This window comes from Pantherophis guttatus, chromosome 3 (genome assembly GCF_059756535.1).
Source record: "Pantherophis guttatus breed Tessera chromosome 3, ASM5975653v1, whole genome shotgun sequence".
Classification (NCBI taxonomy): Eukaryota; Metazoa; Chordata; class Lepidosauria; order Squamata; family Colubridae; genus Pantherophis; species Pantherophis guttatus.
This window is the reverse complement of record NC_142065.1, coordinates 56,437,895-56,456,628: the sequence shown is the minus strand read 5'-3', so window position 1 is coordinate 56,456,628 and position 18,734 is coordinate 56,437,895. Positions and strand designations below refer to the sequence as shown.

Here is an 18,734-nt window from a genome sequence, read left to right as displayed (position 1 = left end):
CCATTTGTCCTGAAAGAGCTACTTGCCAAAGGATATCAGCTCTTTTGCTCTACCCTCTTAATGACTCAGAAGATTGCTTAATGACCAGAACTGGGAGTGCCAGGATTGTGGTTGTTGGATGAAGGAGTCTTATGATGTATTCCTAACGACCGTGTTGCTTTCAAAGATTAAGATACTGATCCCAATTGTAGCCACCTGTAATCTGATTCAAGCATTTACCTATATGGGGAATTTCCCAGAAACATATGCAGATTGCCTGCAGTTTCATTATAAAGATATAATTTTCAATTACATATATATTGAAAAGTGCTAGGTGTAATTTGAATTTTTCACAACATCCCCATTTGCCATTCCAGTGTTCTCCAAGGGCTTTCTCCCTCCAGGGAAGAAGACGGTTCATCTGTCGCCAGCAGAACCAGTCAGCCCTGCCTCACCAGCATCCCAGTTAATCCCTCATCCTTCTTCTTTCCACATGCAATAAAGACGTATGCTGTTTCACCTCCTTTTAAGAGAGCCCTGATAAAGCCTCCTCCTTTCCCTCAGCTGACCTGTGGAACTGCCTGCCACTTTGCTGTAGGGAAGGGGAATCAAGGGAGATACAGACCATAAGGAAAATTGCATCCTTCACCACTCTGCCATGTCCCTAAGGGACTCCTCCCTCCAGGGAGGAAGATGGCTCATCTGACTGCCTGTGCCCCCAGCCAGCCCCACTTTGTTAGCAGGCATTGAAGTTATTCCTTCATTCGTCCCTTATCAGTCACTATCATTAAGAGATTACAAATTTCAGCCTTGGTTCCAGAGCAGCCAATGGCTACTCACTTAGTCAGGCTTTGCTGCCAGCTGACTAGATGCAGGAGCCAGAGGAGGTGGGAAAGAGAACAGGGATCTGCCTACTCTTACTTCATGCAACCTACAACTGCATCCAAGTGTGGTTGGATGCTGAAAGAACAACAAATTTGCCAAACTTCAATCCCATGTAAGCCATGGGTCCTGAATTTTGGATGCATTCAGTAAGTTAGCCCATTTGAGGTAAATTAACTTCAAATTTGTTGCTCTACCTCACCCAATTGACAATTACAAAATATCAAAGAGACATGAAAATTTTAGTAGTATACTTAACAACCCATGAGTTGTTGGGTCATCCTTTCAGAAAGAGTAAAGAATAAGAGTAAATAAGAGTAAGACAATGATCATGGGTAAGCAAAATAAAAGCAGTGAGATGGGAACAACTTCTGACTTCCTGATAGCTTCTCTCTGACGTTGCTTGTGGGAAACTGGCAGGGGGCATCAGAAATCCTGGGGAACTATTTGTCGCTTTGCTGGGGAGAGGGTGATTGTGAAGAAAACTGCATATTTACTCACCATCCCAGTGTGTGTCCAAGGGCCCCTTCCTTCAGGGAAAAAGAAGACTTACCTGTCGACTGCTGGCACCCCCCACTCAGCCCTATTTCACCAGCAGGCATCCAAATTGTTCCCTTCTTTCTATCCCTTATTGTCCACTACCATTGAGATACAGGTAGTCCTTGACTTACAAATATTCGTTTAGTGACAATTCAAAAAATTGGCACTGAAAAAAGTAACTTATGACCCCTTTTCACACTTAACAACTGTTGCAGCATCCCCATGGTCATGTGATCAAAATATGGATGCTTGGCAACTACTTCATATTTATGACAGTTTCCATGTCCTGAGGTCATGTGATCAACTTTTGTGACCTTCTGACAAGCAAAGTCAATGGGCAAGCCAGATTCACTTAACAATTGTATTACTAATTTAACTGCAAAGATTCACTTAACAACTGTGTCAAGAAAGGTCATAAAATGGGGGAAAACTCGCTAACAAATGTCTCACTTAACAACATAAATTTTGGGCTCAATTGTGGTTTTAAGTCAAGCACTACCTGTATTTCAAATTTCAGCCTCGATTCTGAAGCAGACAATCCCTGCTTACCTGTTAGATCTTGCCACCGGCTGAGGAGGTGCAGGGGCCAGAGGGAGGTGGGTAAGAGGGTAGGGATACACCCCTCTCCTTTTCCCTTGCATCACGGGACCTATGGGTTTTGGGGAAATGTAGTTGAATGGAGCAGTGGAGCTGAAGGGGCCAAATTTCTCTCCTGTAGGAGTCATAGTTGCCAGATTTTGGATGGATTCTTTCAGTTAGCCATTTGAAGTATGCTGATTCAAAAACTGTTACCCTATAATACCCCCAATCTACCATTAAACCTAATGGTAGATTGCACTTGAAGGTTTCAAAATATCAAAGATATACAGTTTTAGTAGTATATAAAGAGACAGATTGCAGCAGGATGAAATAAGCCTTTTTTTTTTTTTTTGATCTTCCAAGAATGTTTCTCGACATATATTGTAATGCCTCTAGATGTATCTGGCAAAATTAGCTCACAAAAGCAAGAAAAAGGAGGTGTAGTAAAGGGAAATTTATGTTCTAGTCCCCGTGTGTATTAATACCTTCTGGAAATAGTCGGCTTGACAGATCTGCTTTCTGCCTCTCCCTCTGCTTTTCCCTCATGACTGTGACTCATTCTTAAGCATCTAGAGAGCCCATTTCCTCTTTGGTGCAAGATGGATTAGTTTTAACCTATTTGGATTGTGCATCAGCTTTCAGGGTGAAAGTGCATGTTTTTGTGTAGCTTTTGTCTAATGGTAGTAAGGAATTCAGATGTGTGATGACAAACAATAGTGAATGAGGAAGTACCAGAGGTCATAATAAGCTATTCAACAAGGAAAGGTTAGTTACTACTTCATACTGCATTATACCCTAGTCCACCTCTTTACAAATACTGAAAGGTCTATATGACTCTAAAGTAAACTCAGTCAATAATCTCTCTGAAAATTATATAAGCGGAAATAAGAAATATGGGGGCAGCAATATTTTCCTCCAATAAATATGGAATTTGTGTTCACATGATCACTTTGTATCTCACATTTCAAATACAAATCATGATTAGTCTCCTATATTATATAAAATGGGGAATTTCTCTCATATCTTCTTCCACTAAAGGATGTCTAGAAGGAGTATTTTGACTAACACTACGCCTTGTTTTCTTTCCTAAGCTATGCAACTTTGAACAATAATTATTCATATCCCCAAAATACATTGGTCACTAAACTGATGCACATAAAGATTGAGAGGGCAAGAAAGCACACCTATTCTCATTCCCTTGATGAAATACAACTGAACCCTACTTGATCCTCAATGCCTTCCCTGCACCATGTGACTCACAGATGCTTGTGCAACAAGCAGGTTTTTAACGTGGCTGCACTTGCAGGCAAGTGTTCACTCACTATCAGACTTCCACAAATTAAGACTATACCTTGATGCCACCGGCACTTCCTCTATAAATTCATGTTTGGGCAGCTTATTGGTGAAATTGGGTATATTCAAGTAAGAGGAAATTACCAATATGCAAATAAACATTTGCCCTTGCTTGACTTCTTGGCCAACACAAAGCAGATGTTGAAGGAGAATCTGCAGATGAAATCTTTTTTTCTGAAGCAAGGAATTATATTTGAATCAACCAACTAAATAGCTTGTTTACATAAACCGAGCTAATCTTGGCAGGATCTGTATTTCTGAAATATATTTCTGCTGGATATATCCTAATAAAACAGATGTAAAAAGGACAATAATTCCCAACTAAAAGCACCGTTGTTCCCTGCATTTGCTATTAAGCTAACACAACATGCTCTACTAACACAGCATAGTATACGTTTCAAATAATTGACAAAGAACAGAATGTAACTTGCAAGAATAAAAATAACCTACAAAGATTGAGAACATAAATAAAAATAGTTTCATCATTTTATATTCAAGTACAAATGAAAACCTCTATAAAAATCTATTTACATATGGTTTCTAAAAACTGTATTGCTTAGGATGCATGATGTAGTCAATTACCAAATATATCGTCCAGTCTTTAGTCTGAATTTATTACTCGTGGCTATTTGTATTCATTTATCAATCTGATTATTGACTTTTATCAGCAGGTAATTTGCAGAAATATGGTCTTTTCGGTCTATCATTATCAATTATTTGTTATGTGTTACCACTCCAGCTTTCTTATTTCTTCACAAATAACTTCAATTGAATTTAATAAACTCTAACGGCCAGGTTATTTGGGGAAGAACTCAAGACCTAATGTTAAAACAGATGCAATTCCATAGAAATAAGTGTACAAGAAGCATAAATACTGAGCCGATAACTAAGTTCTATTTCAGAGGCTTCTGCAGAAAACTGAGATTATATCAAAGTAACAGCACATGTGAGGTGATGTCATAATACAAATTCTGTCCTTACATGTAAACAACTTCTAATGCAAGCTGCAGCTTTTGTTGTCACTGTAATCACATATATTTTATCATTTCATTTCTTTGGACCTCAATGTTGTAATTATAAGTGAATAACCCTGAAAAATCTGAGAGAAAAAAAAACACCTTATCTTACCACTTTTTCCTTATAAACAATGTACTTCAGCCACTTGAAATCCTGCCACTTGAATCCTGCCAGCACAAACAGGGAATCCTTCTCATACTGCTCTGGTTTCTGGATAGCCCCTTCTGGATATGTTATCCGCATTGTTGTCTTGCCACCAACATCTTTTTCAAAGCCTTTCACTGGAGCAGAATTCAGCCTTCCGGGAGATAAGAGAAAAATTATGAACTGTATTTATACTAGAGTTCAAATTTTTGTGTAGCAAAAATCAACGTCAGGAACTCCACTACAGTAAAAATTGCAAAGGCATCACACTCAAGTTATTGAGGATTGTTACTGCCAATAAACCAGTAAGAGGTAAATAAAGCAAAACACAGAACTTCTGATACTGCCATTAGTTTACACTATAAATGGTCTATTCTTTGGAGACAAGATATGTGATTATGTGTTGTATGGAGAAAGGATTACCGATAATATTGGCAGAATAGGTTTATTTTTTATTTATTTATATTTATTTATATTTCACATTCCTGAACTGCCATTTCCCTCAAAGAAGGACTCTGGGCAGTGTATAATAAAACCTCAAAATATGAAACAGCATATAAAAATTAAAATGTTAGAATTAAAAATTTAAATTTAAAATTTAAATTTAAAAATTTAAATTAAAAATTTAAGAGCCTTGGTACTACAGTGGTTTAAAGCACCCTGTTATTAACACAGCTGCCTGCAATTTACTGCTGGTTCGAATCTCTCCAAGGCTCAAGGTTGACTCAGCCTTCCATCCTTTCTAAGGTAGGTTAAATGAGGACCCAGTTTGTGGGGGCAATAAGCTGACTTTGTATAAATATACAAAAGTATGAAGGCTATTGCTGAATGCACTGTAAGCCGCCCTGAGTCTCCGGAGAAGGGCGGCATATAAATCAAATAAAAAAAAAAAAAAAAGCAGTATAAAAATTTTAAGGAGGCAAGAATAACTAAATCTTGTTAAAGTCATGTTATTTCGGGAGTTTTCAATTAAACCAGGGAAGAAGCAACAAATTCCTTTAGCAACTTGATACTTCCCAGCTATTACTACTAACAAAACCAGCAGGTTCTGATAGGTTCTGGAGAACCGGTAGTGGAAAGTTTGAGCAGTTTGGAGAACTGGTAGCGAAAATTTTGAGTAGTTTGGAGAATCAGCAAATACCACCTCTGGCTGGCCCCAGAATGGGGTGGGAATGGAGATTTTGCAATATTCTTCCTCCAGGAGTGGGGAGGGAATGGGGATTTTGCAGTATCCTTCTCTTGGACTGGGGTGGGAATGGAGATTTTGCAGTATCCTTCCCCTGCCACGCCCACCAAGCTACATCATGCCCACCAAGCCACGCCCACAGAACCCGTAGTAAAAAAATTTGGATTTCACCACTGGTGTGAATGTGCTTTTGAAGAATATATTTAAAAAACTGGAATCTATCACCATATGAATTACAGAGTTATCATGCATAGGAGGTAGTAAAAGGCCATAATTACTGAATCCTGGCAAGGCACTCCAGAACTTACAATTTTGGATGACTGATACATGTTCACTTTTTGTTTATGTACTGGTGCTCTATTGTCATAAGTGAAAAAACAATACAACTTTGAGTGGCCAAGATTTAATTTATTTAAAAGTTACATTGAGTATTTTCTATAAATGGAACTCTGGAATATAACCTCTGCAAATAATAAGGTTCACTTGTATCATTACTGCCTATATTGAAACAAACAAATTGCAGGTCAGGTACAAAAACATTAAATGCAAGATCACATCAAATGCAAAGTGTTGTGACATAAGCTCCAGAAGAAAGCTATTTCTATCTTCCTTGCCAAGAATCCCATTTTGAAATAATTTTGGAAAAGAGTTTCTTTCATTTGAGTGCATTGGAAAAGCCTTGAAGCCTTTCCTTTTATTACCTTCTAAGCTGTTCCTAATCCTCAGCAGTTGTGGTGCAGTAAACAAATTTGGTGTAGGAGGGCTGGGCCTTTTAACTCTTTAATCATTCTTTCTGCAGTGTAGCAACTGCTCCTTAGAATTAACAACTGCATGTATAATGCAATATCTTCAACAGCCTGTTGGCTATCAATTATGCCTAATATTAAGCAAAATAGGTTAATACATCCTATTTTGGGTTGGGAATTAGGGAAGCTTGAAATTGATCACATCTGGGAGGCACCAGACTAGGAAGATGGAACTAATATGAGAATCATATCATTAGGATTGTTTCAGTGAAGATAGAATAATGGTTTCTAATCAACAGATCATTTCAAATGCTGAAAAAAGAATCAAGTATTCAAACGTTGAATAATGGATGGCTGTTATTTTTGTTAATTTCACTCTTTCTGCTATTTATAGCAATATGAATGACAGCTGCACATTGGTCATCTAGGTGTTGATTTTATATCAACACCTAGATGACCAATGATTGATTTTATCTAGATTGTATATATATAAACACCTAGATGACCAATGTGCAGCTGTCATTCATATTACTATAAATTGTAAAATAGCCCGTACAATATTTTCTCTTCTCTTTTGCTGAAACAACTCACCTGATAACAATGTCATAGTCATCAATTTTCAAGCCCAGAGATTTGTTTGCTAGAATGCCACCGTTTCCCACAATAATACATCGTCTGCAGCTAAGACTGGAAAGGAAACAAAAGAACAGCTGTTAAACATCCAAATGCATAAGCACGTAAATATTTCTGGTCCAGATCTGAGCCAGTCTCTCCTAAAAGAATCAAAAAGTAGTTAATTCACAATTAAGAGAATGACCCTTGATAGTAATACACTGAAGGAATTGGTATTGGAAGATGATAGACATAAGGTTATGTAAATAGACATTCTAGAATTCTAGAAATTGGTTGGCCCTGTTTATCTGTTTTAGTCTAACTCTGAACTTGCACATGAACAGTTTATGATCTCTTCTTACAGTTAGACCTTGGCCAATGGCCAGGTCTTGATTTATAACTGAGCCCTTCCATCTCCTTGTGGCAATACAAGTAATCCTTGACTTACAACTGTTTGTCTAGTGACCATTCAATGTTACAATGGGGCTGAAAAAAGTGACACCACCATTTCTCACACTACAACTGTTACAGCATTCCATGGTCATATGATCAAAATTTGGATGCTTGACAACTGATTTGTATTTATGACAGTTGCCTTATCCCAGGGTCATATGATCACTTTTTGCCACCTTGGTGACAAGCAAAGTCAATGCTACTAACTTAACAACTGCAGTGATTCACTTAACAACTCTGGCAAGCAGAGTCGTAAAATGGGGCAAATCCACTTAACAAATGTCTCTCTTAGCAACATCAATTATGACTACCTGTAAGTTGAGGACTACCTGTAATAGGATCAATTTGGTTTCTGTGTACTCCATGGATGTCTTTTTGCAACATTTTACAAAATTTACAGGACTGTCAAAGTTACTTTCAAATGATTGTAGCTTGTCAAGGATACCAATAAAGGAGAATATTTGTAGGTCAGGGTTGAAATGAGGGGTCCTTGGTGCTTTCTGAGCTTGGTTGATTTCTTGCAGACATTTTATCACTCAAACTATCGGTAGGTAACACCATCAGTGCTAATGATGATATTACTAGTTTGGATAATGAAACGTTTGCAAGAAAACAACCAAGTTCAGAGGGCACCAAGGACCCCTCATTTCAAAGATACATATGTTTTTCTTGGCAACATATTGCTACAGATCAAATGTAAAAGACACTGTAAATTACTGTAAATAATAATATACATTTGATTTTTAGCAATGGATTGCTGTACATTTGAATTTGTCTGTTTTTACAAATTCTGGACAAATGTTCTGATTTCCCCTCCCTCAATTTATATATCAATAACAGACTCTCTCAACACAGAGACACCTATTTTATCAAAATATAAATAAAGTAAGAAAGGAGGAAATAAAATACTGTAGGATGATCTAAATTAGACAGTTCATATGCCATATATACCTTCAGCACAAGTAGATTATTCCACAGCAAAATTTGGCAGCAAAATGTTTGAAATATGGTGATGATTTTTTGATCTGTAATACCAATTCTGCCACAATCCCTGACAAAAGGCCATACATTTCCCAACATTGCAATTTCAGACTATTTTTTTGGGTTTGAAAAGAACTGAAAATTAAGTGGCTTTCTTTCTTGAAGGTCTTCTACTCCCATTCTCATTCTTAAAATCTGCTACCCTGCCTACAAAATAATTTGCCTTCTGTAACTTTACTGAAGATCAGATGGCTGGATTACAGTCCCTGATCTCTCAAATATTGACTATACCTGCCATAAATATAAAGATGTGTGGAAAAACATTGTAATTAGTCTTAAAAGAGCATGACCATAAAGCAAAAAGTACAAAATAACAGTAGACTGCCAATTATCAAGCTATAGTTACATAAAAACATTAGAAATATTTGGGAGCACCTAATATAGTGCCTGAATTTGCCTCTGTACTTTACTAAATCTCAATACGTATTGTAATTTCTTTTTATTGATTGAAACATTAATTCATTTAAGTATATGCTGCCTCATTAATGATCCTAGCCAATTTAAACTCATGAAAATAATAAGGCATAGAATTAAAATCACCTTTAAAAAACCATAATCACTACCCTATCTTACATTGCCACCATGAAATGAAACCCTCTTCTGAAAAGCAGTGCCTTAATGGATTTCTTGAATGCAACGGAGAGGAAGGCAATGTGACCATGAGGCCACAATCTGTTTCTTGTCTCCTATTCCCTTAATGTGATTTATTTCATCCCTATTCTCAGTCAAAATTTTTCTTCAATTTTAGGATGAGAAAGTGGTTTTACTTCAATCCTACAACTGGAAAAAGTTGAAAACAGCATTTGATTATCTGACTATAGAACAGGGGTTAGCAACCTAGAGTTCATGGGCTGTATTACCCATTACCCAAAGTCATCCAGCCCACAATCTCAATAAAAAATATGAATCACGAATGAGGAGACAGCAACTACCTGTTCATCTGCTGATATGTGCACTCTCTACCTCCTTGGCTATGAAGTCGATTTGGTGATGATTTCACTAGCCACCCTTAGTGCAGATGGAGCCACAAGTCACCACGCTCAAGGTTGACTCAGCCTTCCATCCTTTCTAAGGTAGGTAAATTGAAGACCCAATTTGTGGGGGCAATAAGTATGAAGGCTATTGCTTAACGCATTGTAAGCCGCCCCGAGTCTCCGGAGAAGGGCGGCATATAAATCAAATTTTAAAAAAAAAAGTCCTCTGCCTGGTACCAGTGAGAGTGAATTGTGAAGTGGAGAAGGAAAAGGAAATCGTGATGGTGGCATGGCCTCTGATCCTAACCAAGGAAGGTTGCCAATTCCTGTCCTGTAGTAATAACCTCTCAATGTAATGAATTAATGGGAAGAATATTCACATATCTATGTGAATTGGATTTTTTTGCATGTGTGAAATAACCTAATGCATAAATGGTGATGGGATTTAGCATATCCATAAAATGGTGGAAGGCGTTTTGTCCAATCAATAAAATGATTGTTTACTGAGCTTGTGAGAAAGCTAGTTTCATAAATTTCACTATTGTTGTTGATAAGTCGCTTACAGTATTGCTATTTGTACAACCTTCATTTCTCACCTGTATATATACTTCCTGATCTCTTCTATTTCTTTCTCTCTCAATTTCATTGCAAATATACCCCAGCTGCAGTAAATCAATCCCAGTGCTTTATGCAGTGGATTGTTCACTAATCAGAATGTTGATTTTTCAGTGTCTTTGGCAATGCAAGATAAGTCATGAACATTTGCTTTAGAAAATGAGGAACATCTGATGAAGAAGAGAAAATCTGACAGAACAATGATTAATGGAAAATACAGAAAAGTGTAAAAACTTGGTACAAAGTTAAATTCAGAGAACACTAGAAGGTAAGGTTCTGTTTAACCATGTGGAAGTAGGACTTATTACAACTATGAAATTGAAACATGTTTGATATTAAATGTAAAACAGCATTCTTCAACCTGTCAGATGTATCCCATTGTAACTTCCATAATATCTAACAGCAGGACCATAATGGAGTTGAGGTACCAATGTAACTGAAGGCTGCAAAGAAATCTGGGCATATAGCATTCGGAAAAATATTTAATGCACATAATCTAAATACACATCACCAACTCAACCCTGGGGGTCTGTAATAAGAAATCCAATAATTAGCCCTTGTTGCTGCCCACAAATTATAAAAACCAGATTGTTAGTTTGTTAGAGGGTTGGTTAATGAGAACGTGATAAACTATCAAATAATATATTGTAAAATGTTACAAATTCATAGTTGGGGAATTGTGGCAAGTTAATCCATTTAAAAGAATACATCGAAAAAAAGTTATTGAAAGAACATGGGCTTATATTTTGAAAGGAATGCAATCAAGCAGATTAAATTGCCATTACAAAAAGCTGTGAGCCTTAGCAGGTAAACCAGTCAGGAAATCCATCCAGAACAGTTAATTTTAGTTTATTGTAAGGCAACATTTACAAAACCTTATAAGTCTGAAAGTACAATGCCCAGTCCATCTCCTTTACATCCCAAGAAATTATGAAGGGCCTCTTCTGAGCTTCTCGCCCACCTACTATCCAGCTGTGGACTATGTTGTCTCTTATCTGACCATTCCCTAGACAGCCTCTCTGGGCCCATTCTCCTAATGTCATTCCCAAATGCCATTATATCAGCTGTAGAAAAGTATCTATTTTATTAACCCCAAGAGCTGTAATAGGAACTCTTCTTTAATCCTTATTTATTCAGAATTAATACATACTGTATATCTCACAGGCCAGAACTAGCAAATCTACTCACCTGTCAAGGGTTGGAGTAATGTGGTAATTCTTCGTTACTGACAAGATAGCTTTGATTAGATTATCTGTAGAGAAAGAAAGAATACTTTAAAGTGAAACCATTTCAAGGATTTTGCAAAATTCATAAGTGGGGTGGATAAAAACTTCAAGATCAAAGTGAATGCTGAATAAATCTGCACCTTAGGTTTAATTTATAACCCTACAAGAAATCAGAAAAGGAATAGCCAATATAAAATACAGATAGTCCTTAACTTACAACCACAATTGAGCCCAAAATTTCTGTTGCTAAATGAGTCATTTGTTAAGTGAGTTTTGCCCCATTTCATGACCTTTCTTGCTACAGTTGTTAAGTGAATCACTGTAATCGTTAAATTAGTAATACAGTTGTTAAATGAATTTGGCTGCCCTACTGTCTGTCTGCTCTGGGTTCCCCAGGCCCGCTGGAAGAACCAGGTCTTCAGTGCCTTCTGGAAGAGTATTAGAGTGGGGGCCATTCTAATCTCTGGGGGAATGATGTTCCAGAGAGAGGGACGCTTCTTCTGGGTTTCACCAGTTGTACCTCCCTCGGGGATGGGACCCGCGACATTCCCTGCCTCCCCGCTCTGATGGGTTGAGTAGATGTGACTGGCAAGAGACCTCAGATAACCTGGTCCCAAGCCATGAAGGGCTTTAAAGATGACAACCAGCACCTTGAATTGCACCTGGAAGCAAATCGGCAACCAATGCAGCTCCTGCAGGAGAGGTGATACATGTGGACACCGGGGTCTGCACAAAACCATGTGGGCCACTGCATTTTGAACCAACTGGAGCTTCCAGATGCTCTTCAAGGGCAGCCCCATGTAGAGCACATTGCAATAGTCAAGACGGGAAGTGACTAGGGCATGAGTGACTGTGAGTAGGACTATTGCTCCAGGAAAGTCTTCTGGGTGCGCTTCAAGGTGTTGGTGACCACCTTTAAAGCGCTCCATGGCTTAGGGCCGGGGTACTTACGAGACCGCCTACTGCCACCAATAGCCTCCCACCGGCCAGTACGCTCGCACAGAGTGGGCCTCCTCAGGGTGCTGTCCGCCAGACAATGTCAGCTGGCGACCCCCAGGGGGAGAGCCTTCTCTGTGACAGCGCCCACCCTCTGGAATAACCTTCCCCCAGAGTTATGTATAATAACAGACCTCCGGATTTTTCGTCGGGCCCTGAAAACCTATTTATTTCAACTAGCTGGGCTGGCTTGAGCTAAATTTTAAATTGATTTTAAATTGGGTTGTTTTAATTTACGGCCAGAATATTTAATTATTTTAATACTGTTTTTTAAATTTTGTATGCTTTGTTTTTACTTAGGCTGTGCACTGCCCTGAGTCCTATTTGGAGAAGGGCGGTATAGAAATTTAAACAAACAAACAAACAAACAAATAAATAAATAAATAAAGGACGTAACTGGTACATAACCCGCAGTTGCGCAAAGGCCCTCCTGGCCACAACTGCCACCTGCTCTTCAAGCAGGAGTCGTGAGTCCAGGAAAATTCCAGATTACGCATGGGATCTGTTTGGGGTAGTGCCACCCCATCCAAGATCAAAGGTGGCAATTCTCCCTGAGCCAATGAACTCCAAACCCAGAGCCACTCGATCTTGCAAGGATTTAGTTTCAACCCGTTGCTCCCCACCCAGTCCCTAACAGCCTCTAGGCACTGTGAGAGGGAGGAGATGGCATTACTTAACTCACTTAACTTTGTTTGTCAGAAGGAAACAAAAGGTGATCAAATGACCCCGGGACACTGCAATTGTCATAAAATGAGTTAGTTGCCAAGCATCTGAATTTTGATCACATGACTATGGGGGTGCTGCAATGGTTGTAAGTGTGAAAAATAGTCATAAGTCATTTTTTTCAGTGTTGTTGTAACTTTGCATGGTCACTAAATGAACTCTTGTAAGGACTATCTGTATTTTGTGAAGTATTTCCTCACATTTTTCTCAGACATACACCAGCTGGAATTAATCGAATAATAAACTATCCTTCTCTGTGTACTGTGAGTTGAAACACAATACAAAAGGAGAATTTAATCTGTAAATCTGTTTAGCTAGGAGAGCAATACAAATGAAATTATTTATATTGTAATCATGGGCAGCCATTATTATAATAAAGGGAAAAAACTGCAAACACACTGTATTCAATGTCACCACAGTATGCATTTCTAATAATCCCACAGGTATATTTAGCCTCTAGTATATTTGTATGGCTTATCTCTACCAAGCAAAAGAGCAAGCAACAACATATACCTGGAGATGTGTTGATACCCACCTCTATGCCACAGGTAGATATTTCTGGAGAAAACCGTTTTTCAAAAAAGTGTTTTTATAAGAACTACACAATTTTAGATGATGCATATCATCTCTATAAATGATAAGCAGGATTCACCCAAGCTGCATGACAAGGAAGAGCAGATGCTATGCCTCCTCCTCAATCACGATACCAACACACAAGGTAAGCCAAGTTATTACTGGTATCTGAGCAGAAAATCCCAGAAATATTCCCTCACTGTCTTGTCAGTAAAAAATACAGAAATAATGCATTAAGTAGCCAGTAACTTGTCCTTTTTTTGAACCCAAATTCAGTAGTAAAGCCAGTTTAGTTAAGAACAATCATACAGTATATTAGCTTGTTGTGACATTATTTTTTATTTTATGTCTCAAAATAATTTTATTATAAAATTAAGTCTCCTTAACAGAATAATATTTTAAAGTCATATTTGGAGAACATATTGGTTTACAACAGAAAGTTAGACCCATTGTTCATACGATATCATCTTAAATATTCCGTATTTACTGTAGAGGGACATTGAATATTCAATGTAAAATTCAAGTATAGAGACCTATTTAAATGCCTATATGAGGTTGGGCATGATGCTCATTTGCAAAGAACGTATTTTGTATGTCTAATGTCCCAATCCTTAGGCCCTTAAGAACCAGAACTTGAAAAGTACCTCTGCCTGAGACTGGGGAAATATTGCTGGTCTAACATAAATTGAAATAATATTTTGTGCCAAATAAGACAGTATTAGAATAGAATAGAATAACAGAGTTGGAAGGGACCTTGGAGGTCTTCTAGTCCAACCCCCTGCTTAGGCAGGAAACCCTACACTACTTCAGACAAATGGTTATCCAACATCTTCTTTAAAACTTCCAGTGTTGGAGCATTCACAACTTCTGGAGGCAAGTTGTCCCACTGAATAATTGTTCTAGCTGTCAGGAAATTTCTCCTTAGTTCCAAATTGCTTCTCTCCTTGATTAGTTTCCACCAATTGCTTCTTGTCCTACCCTCAGGTGCTTTGACTCCCTCTTCTTTGTGGCAGCCCATGAGATAGTGGAACACTGCTATCATGTCTTCCCTAGTCCTTCTTTTCATTAAACTAGACATATCCAGTTCTTGCAACCGTTCTTCATATGTTTTAGCCTCCAGTCCCCTAATCATCTTTTTTGCTCTTCTCTGCACTCTTTCTAGAGTCTCAGCATCTTTTTTACATCATGGCGACCAAAACTGAATGCAGTATTCCAAGTGTGGCCTTACCAAGGCATTATAAAGTGGTTTTAACACTTCACATGATCTTAATTCTATCCCTCTGTTTATGCAGCCCAGAACTGTGTTGGCTTTTTTGGCAGCTGCTGCATACTGCTGGCTGATATTTAAATGGTTGTCAACTAGGACTCCAAGATCCCTCTCACAGTTACTACTATTGAGCAAGGTACCACATATATTGTACCTGTGCATTTTGTTTTTCTTGCCTAAATGTAGAACCTTACTTTTTTCACCATTGAATTTCATTTTGTTAGATAGCACCCAATGTTCAAGTCTGTCAAGATACTTCTGTATCTTAAGCCTATCTTCTGGAGTGTTGGCTATTCCTGCCAGCTTGGTGTCATCTGCAAATTTGATGAGTTCCCTATCTATCCCCTCATCCAAGTCATTGATGAAGATGTGGAAGAGTACTGGGCCTAAAACAGAGCCTTGGGGTACTCCACTGCATACTTCCCTCCACGTAGATGCAGTTCCATTGAGGACTACATGTTGAGTGTGGTTGGTCAGCCAGTTATGAATCCATCTGGTGGTGATGCTGTCTAATCTACATTTTTCTACTTTATCTAGTAGTAAGTTATGGTCTACTTTATCAAATGCCTTACTGAAGTCCAAGTAAATTATATCTACAGTATTCCTCTGGTCCACTAATTTTGTCACTTTGCCAAAGAATGCAATAAGTTTAGTCTGGCATGATCTGTTTTTGACAAACCCATGTTGGCTTTTGGTTATTACTTTGTTTGCTTCTAGGTGTTCACTTATTCATTGCTTGATTATCTTTTCCAGAATCTTTCCTGGTATTGAGGTCAGGATGATAGGTCTGTAGTTTCCTGGACCTATTTTTTTTCCTTTTTTGAAGATGGGAACTATATCAGCTCTTTTCTAGTCCTCTGGCAATTCCCTAGTGCTCCAGGATCTTTGAAAGATATAGTTCAGTGGTTCTGAGATCTCGTCTGCCAGTTCCTTCAGAACCTTGGGGTAATCCATCCAGTCCTGGTGATTTGAACTCGTCTAGCATAGACAGGTGTTCACTTACCATTTTCTTTCCTATTTTAACTTGTGTTCCTAATCTGTTTTTTGTGGTGCTGTTTTTGGTAGGTTGGACTGCTTTTTCCCTTTGTATAAAGATAGATCGAGTTAAGTAGTTCTGCTTTCTCCCTTTTGCTTGTCACCTTCTTGCCACTTTCTCCCAGCAATGGACCAATTGTTTCCTTGACTTTTTTCTTGTTTTTAACATGTTGGAAGATTTTTTTGTTATTTTTTACTTTGGTCGCAAGCCTTGGTTCATTGTGAGCCTTAGCTTTCCTCACTTCATCTTTACAGGCTCGGGCTATTTGCTGATATTCTGCCTTAGTTATTTGCCCCTATTTCCACTTTTTATACTTGTCCTTTTTGTCTTTCAATTTGTCAGAGAGTTCGTTATGCAGCCATGCTGGTTTCTTTTGAGAACTGTTATTTTTCTTCTTCATTGGTATTGTGCTAGACTGGGCTTTCAATCTTACTTTTCAAAATTTCCCAAGCTTCTTGAATTGTTTTCCTCTTGAGGATTCTCATCCATGGAATCCTTCCCAAGCTCTCTCTAAGTTTATTGAAATTAGCTCTCTTAAAGTCCAAGACTCTAGTTTGACTTTGATCTATTACTTGTGCTTGCATAATATTGAATTCCAATATTGCATGATCACTTGCCCCCAAGGTTCCTGTAGCTTCAATACCTTCTATCATTTCATCTCCGTTAGTGAGAATTAATATTACATATTCATATCTACTTCCTTTGCTCTCATTACAAATACCATGCTCATTTTCACTTATTAATAGCTATAATTAAGAAAGAAGATTGAAGGCGTCAAGTTTCTTAGCAAGTTAAAGAATGCATTTTTTTTTCTAAGTAGTTGCCTAGCAGGAGGATGATAGGTAAAGGGAAATATCATCTTCTCTTAAATACTAAAACTTCAAAAATTCAAGAGTGGGAATATATTTAGAAAGCTCTATACAAATACAATGGGACCTAGCTACTGTGTGTGCAAATGTGTGCATATGTGTGAAACAGACAGTCAAGAAGAAAAAGAGAAACAGAGAAAAGACAAGAAAGAAGTACAAGTTCTACTCTTCTCCATATTTAGTTTTGCCTCACTTTAACAACGATGACAAATATATCCAATCCTCGCATCCCAAATGATTTCCTCAAAGCAAATAAAGTCATCATTATAAACATTGCTCCTTATTTGTGACCCAGAGATTTTCAATAGCTATATCATCTACTTAAACTTTCTCAAATTTAGTAACTCCAGTTCTTATAATGTATGAATTAGGGTTGATGGGGATCTTGGCAACAAAAATGTTATAAATAGTTGTGGTATATTTAAGAATACTCACAGTGGTATTCAGGAAGTAAGTAAATAATGCAAAGACAATAATGGAGCATATTTATGTCTCAGATGACCCAACTCACACAGATGCTACTTAGTTTGAATCATCCCTACGCATGTGATGAATGTTGACTCATAGGATCTTAGTTCAGCGTTCAACCTATAAAGACCCACATGAAATTCTGTAGCATATGCAGCTACAGACACTAGGAAGATCCTGGCAAAGCTGTTTGATCATTCTCCTACACTAATTTAAGCCAATCATTCCTGAGACAGTACAAAGATTCTTTCAGAGACCCAACTTACTTTCTGTAATATACTGCTGTTGCTCTGTTTTATATAAAGATTGGATAAACACCTACTAGGCTTAATGATTCAGCGCTCACTTCTAGGGAACAACAATATGGTGTTCCAAGCCTGGTCTGCAAGCAGAATGAGTCAACTCCCCCTAAGTTTACACAGAGTGTCTTTTATATAAAACATTCCACAACAATATACAATAAAAATAGAAAATTTTAGCCTTGTAACTTCCAACAGGCTCCATTTGAAGAATTAGCTTAGCTTAGTATGGTAAATAAACACACTTTTTATCTGCTATGGATTAATTCAAAGAGAGCAAATATATTCCTTCCATGGAGGACTTCAGGAACAAGCCTTACGAGATACTAGGAAAATTAATCACATTTGGAGCAGGAAAAATCAAGGAAAACTATTTGTCCTATAATATTGATCCCAATATTATTTTTAGAATTTTTATGTGCTTCTACTTTAGATTTGAAATGTTTATTTATTACATTTGTATACTGCTGTATCTTTCAGGGTGTCCCCCCCTCTTAGTTTACAAGACCACAACAAACAATAAAACATCCTCATCCATGATAATAAATAAAGCTAAAATATCAAAACATAATAAATGATTCTACAGAGCTGAACAGAATTATCATTCAACCAAAGTAATAATAAACAACAGTAATAAATAAATAAACAGTAATAAACAGTAATAAATAAATACACCATAATAAACAATGAACTTATGGCAAATGAACTACTAAATACCTTATGGAAGACTTCTGTTTTCACTACTTTCTACAATGCAATTAAAGAATATGTGAGTCTGACTTTTGGGAGGCCATTCTATGAGATCAGGTACCAAAAAGCAGTGCTTTTTATACACCTGACAAAGTTGCACAGATTCATTCCCAATTGGAGTCCTCACAGAGTGCAGTACATGTGAGATGCCGGGGGAAAGGTCTTACCCGCTTATCTGGGAACAGTTCGATCCTGTTAAGACTTGATGAAATGGACAGGGTCCTCAATGCTGTAAGTTAGTTAATTAGGTCCCTGTCCCTCCTGGTTGATAAAAGCTTCCAGGATGGTGACAGCCAGGTGGGTTTGGGCAGTGGTAAATACCTCACTGCAGGAGGGGACATTTCTGGGACCTTTTAAGGAGGCCCTAGTGTGCCCCCTCCTTAAAATAACTATCTCTTGATCCCAC

At 37.8% G+C, this 18,734-nt stretch overlaps 1 protein-coding gene across 7 annotated transcripts in view; it reads right to left on the bottom strand.

Annotated features, from left to right (window-relative positions):
* Positions 1-18,734, bottom strand: part of ST3GAL3 (ST3 beta-galactoside alpha-2,3-sialyltransferase 3) — a 203,742-nt gene that overhangs the window by 59,563 nt on the left and 125,445 nt on the right. For all 7 annotated transcript variants that reach the window (XM_034414877.3, XM_060689876.2, XM_060689878.2 and 4 more), the window contains 3 exons: positions 11,310-11,373; positions 7,018-7,113; positions 4,462-4,648 (listed from right to left, as the gene is read on the bottom strand). In XM_034414877.3, coding sequence (XP_034270768.1) covers positions 4,462-4,648; positions 7,018-7,113; positions 11,310-11,373 — 347 coding nt within the window. The remainder of the gene's footprint in view (positions 1-4,461; positions 4,649-7,017; positions 7,114-11,309; positions 11,374-18,734) is intronic.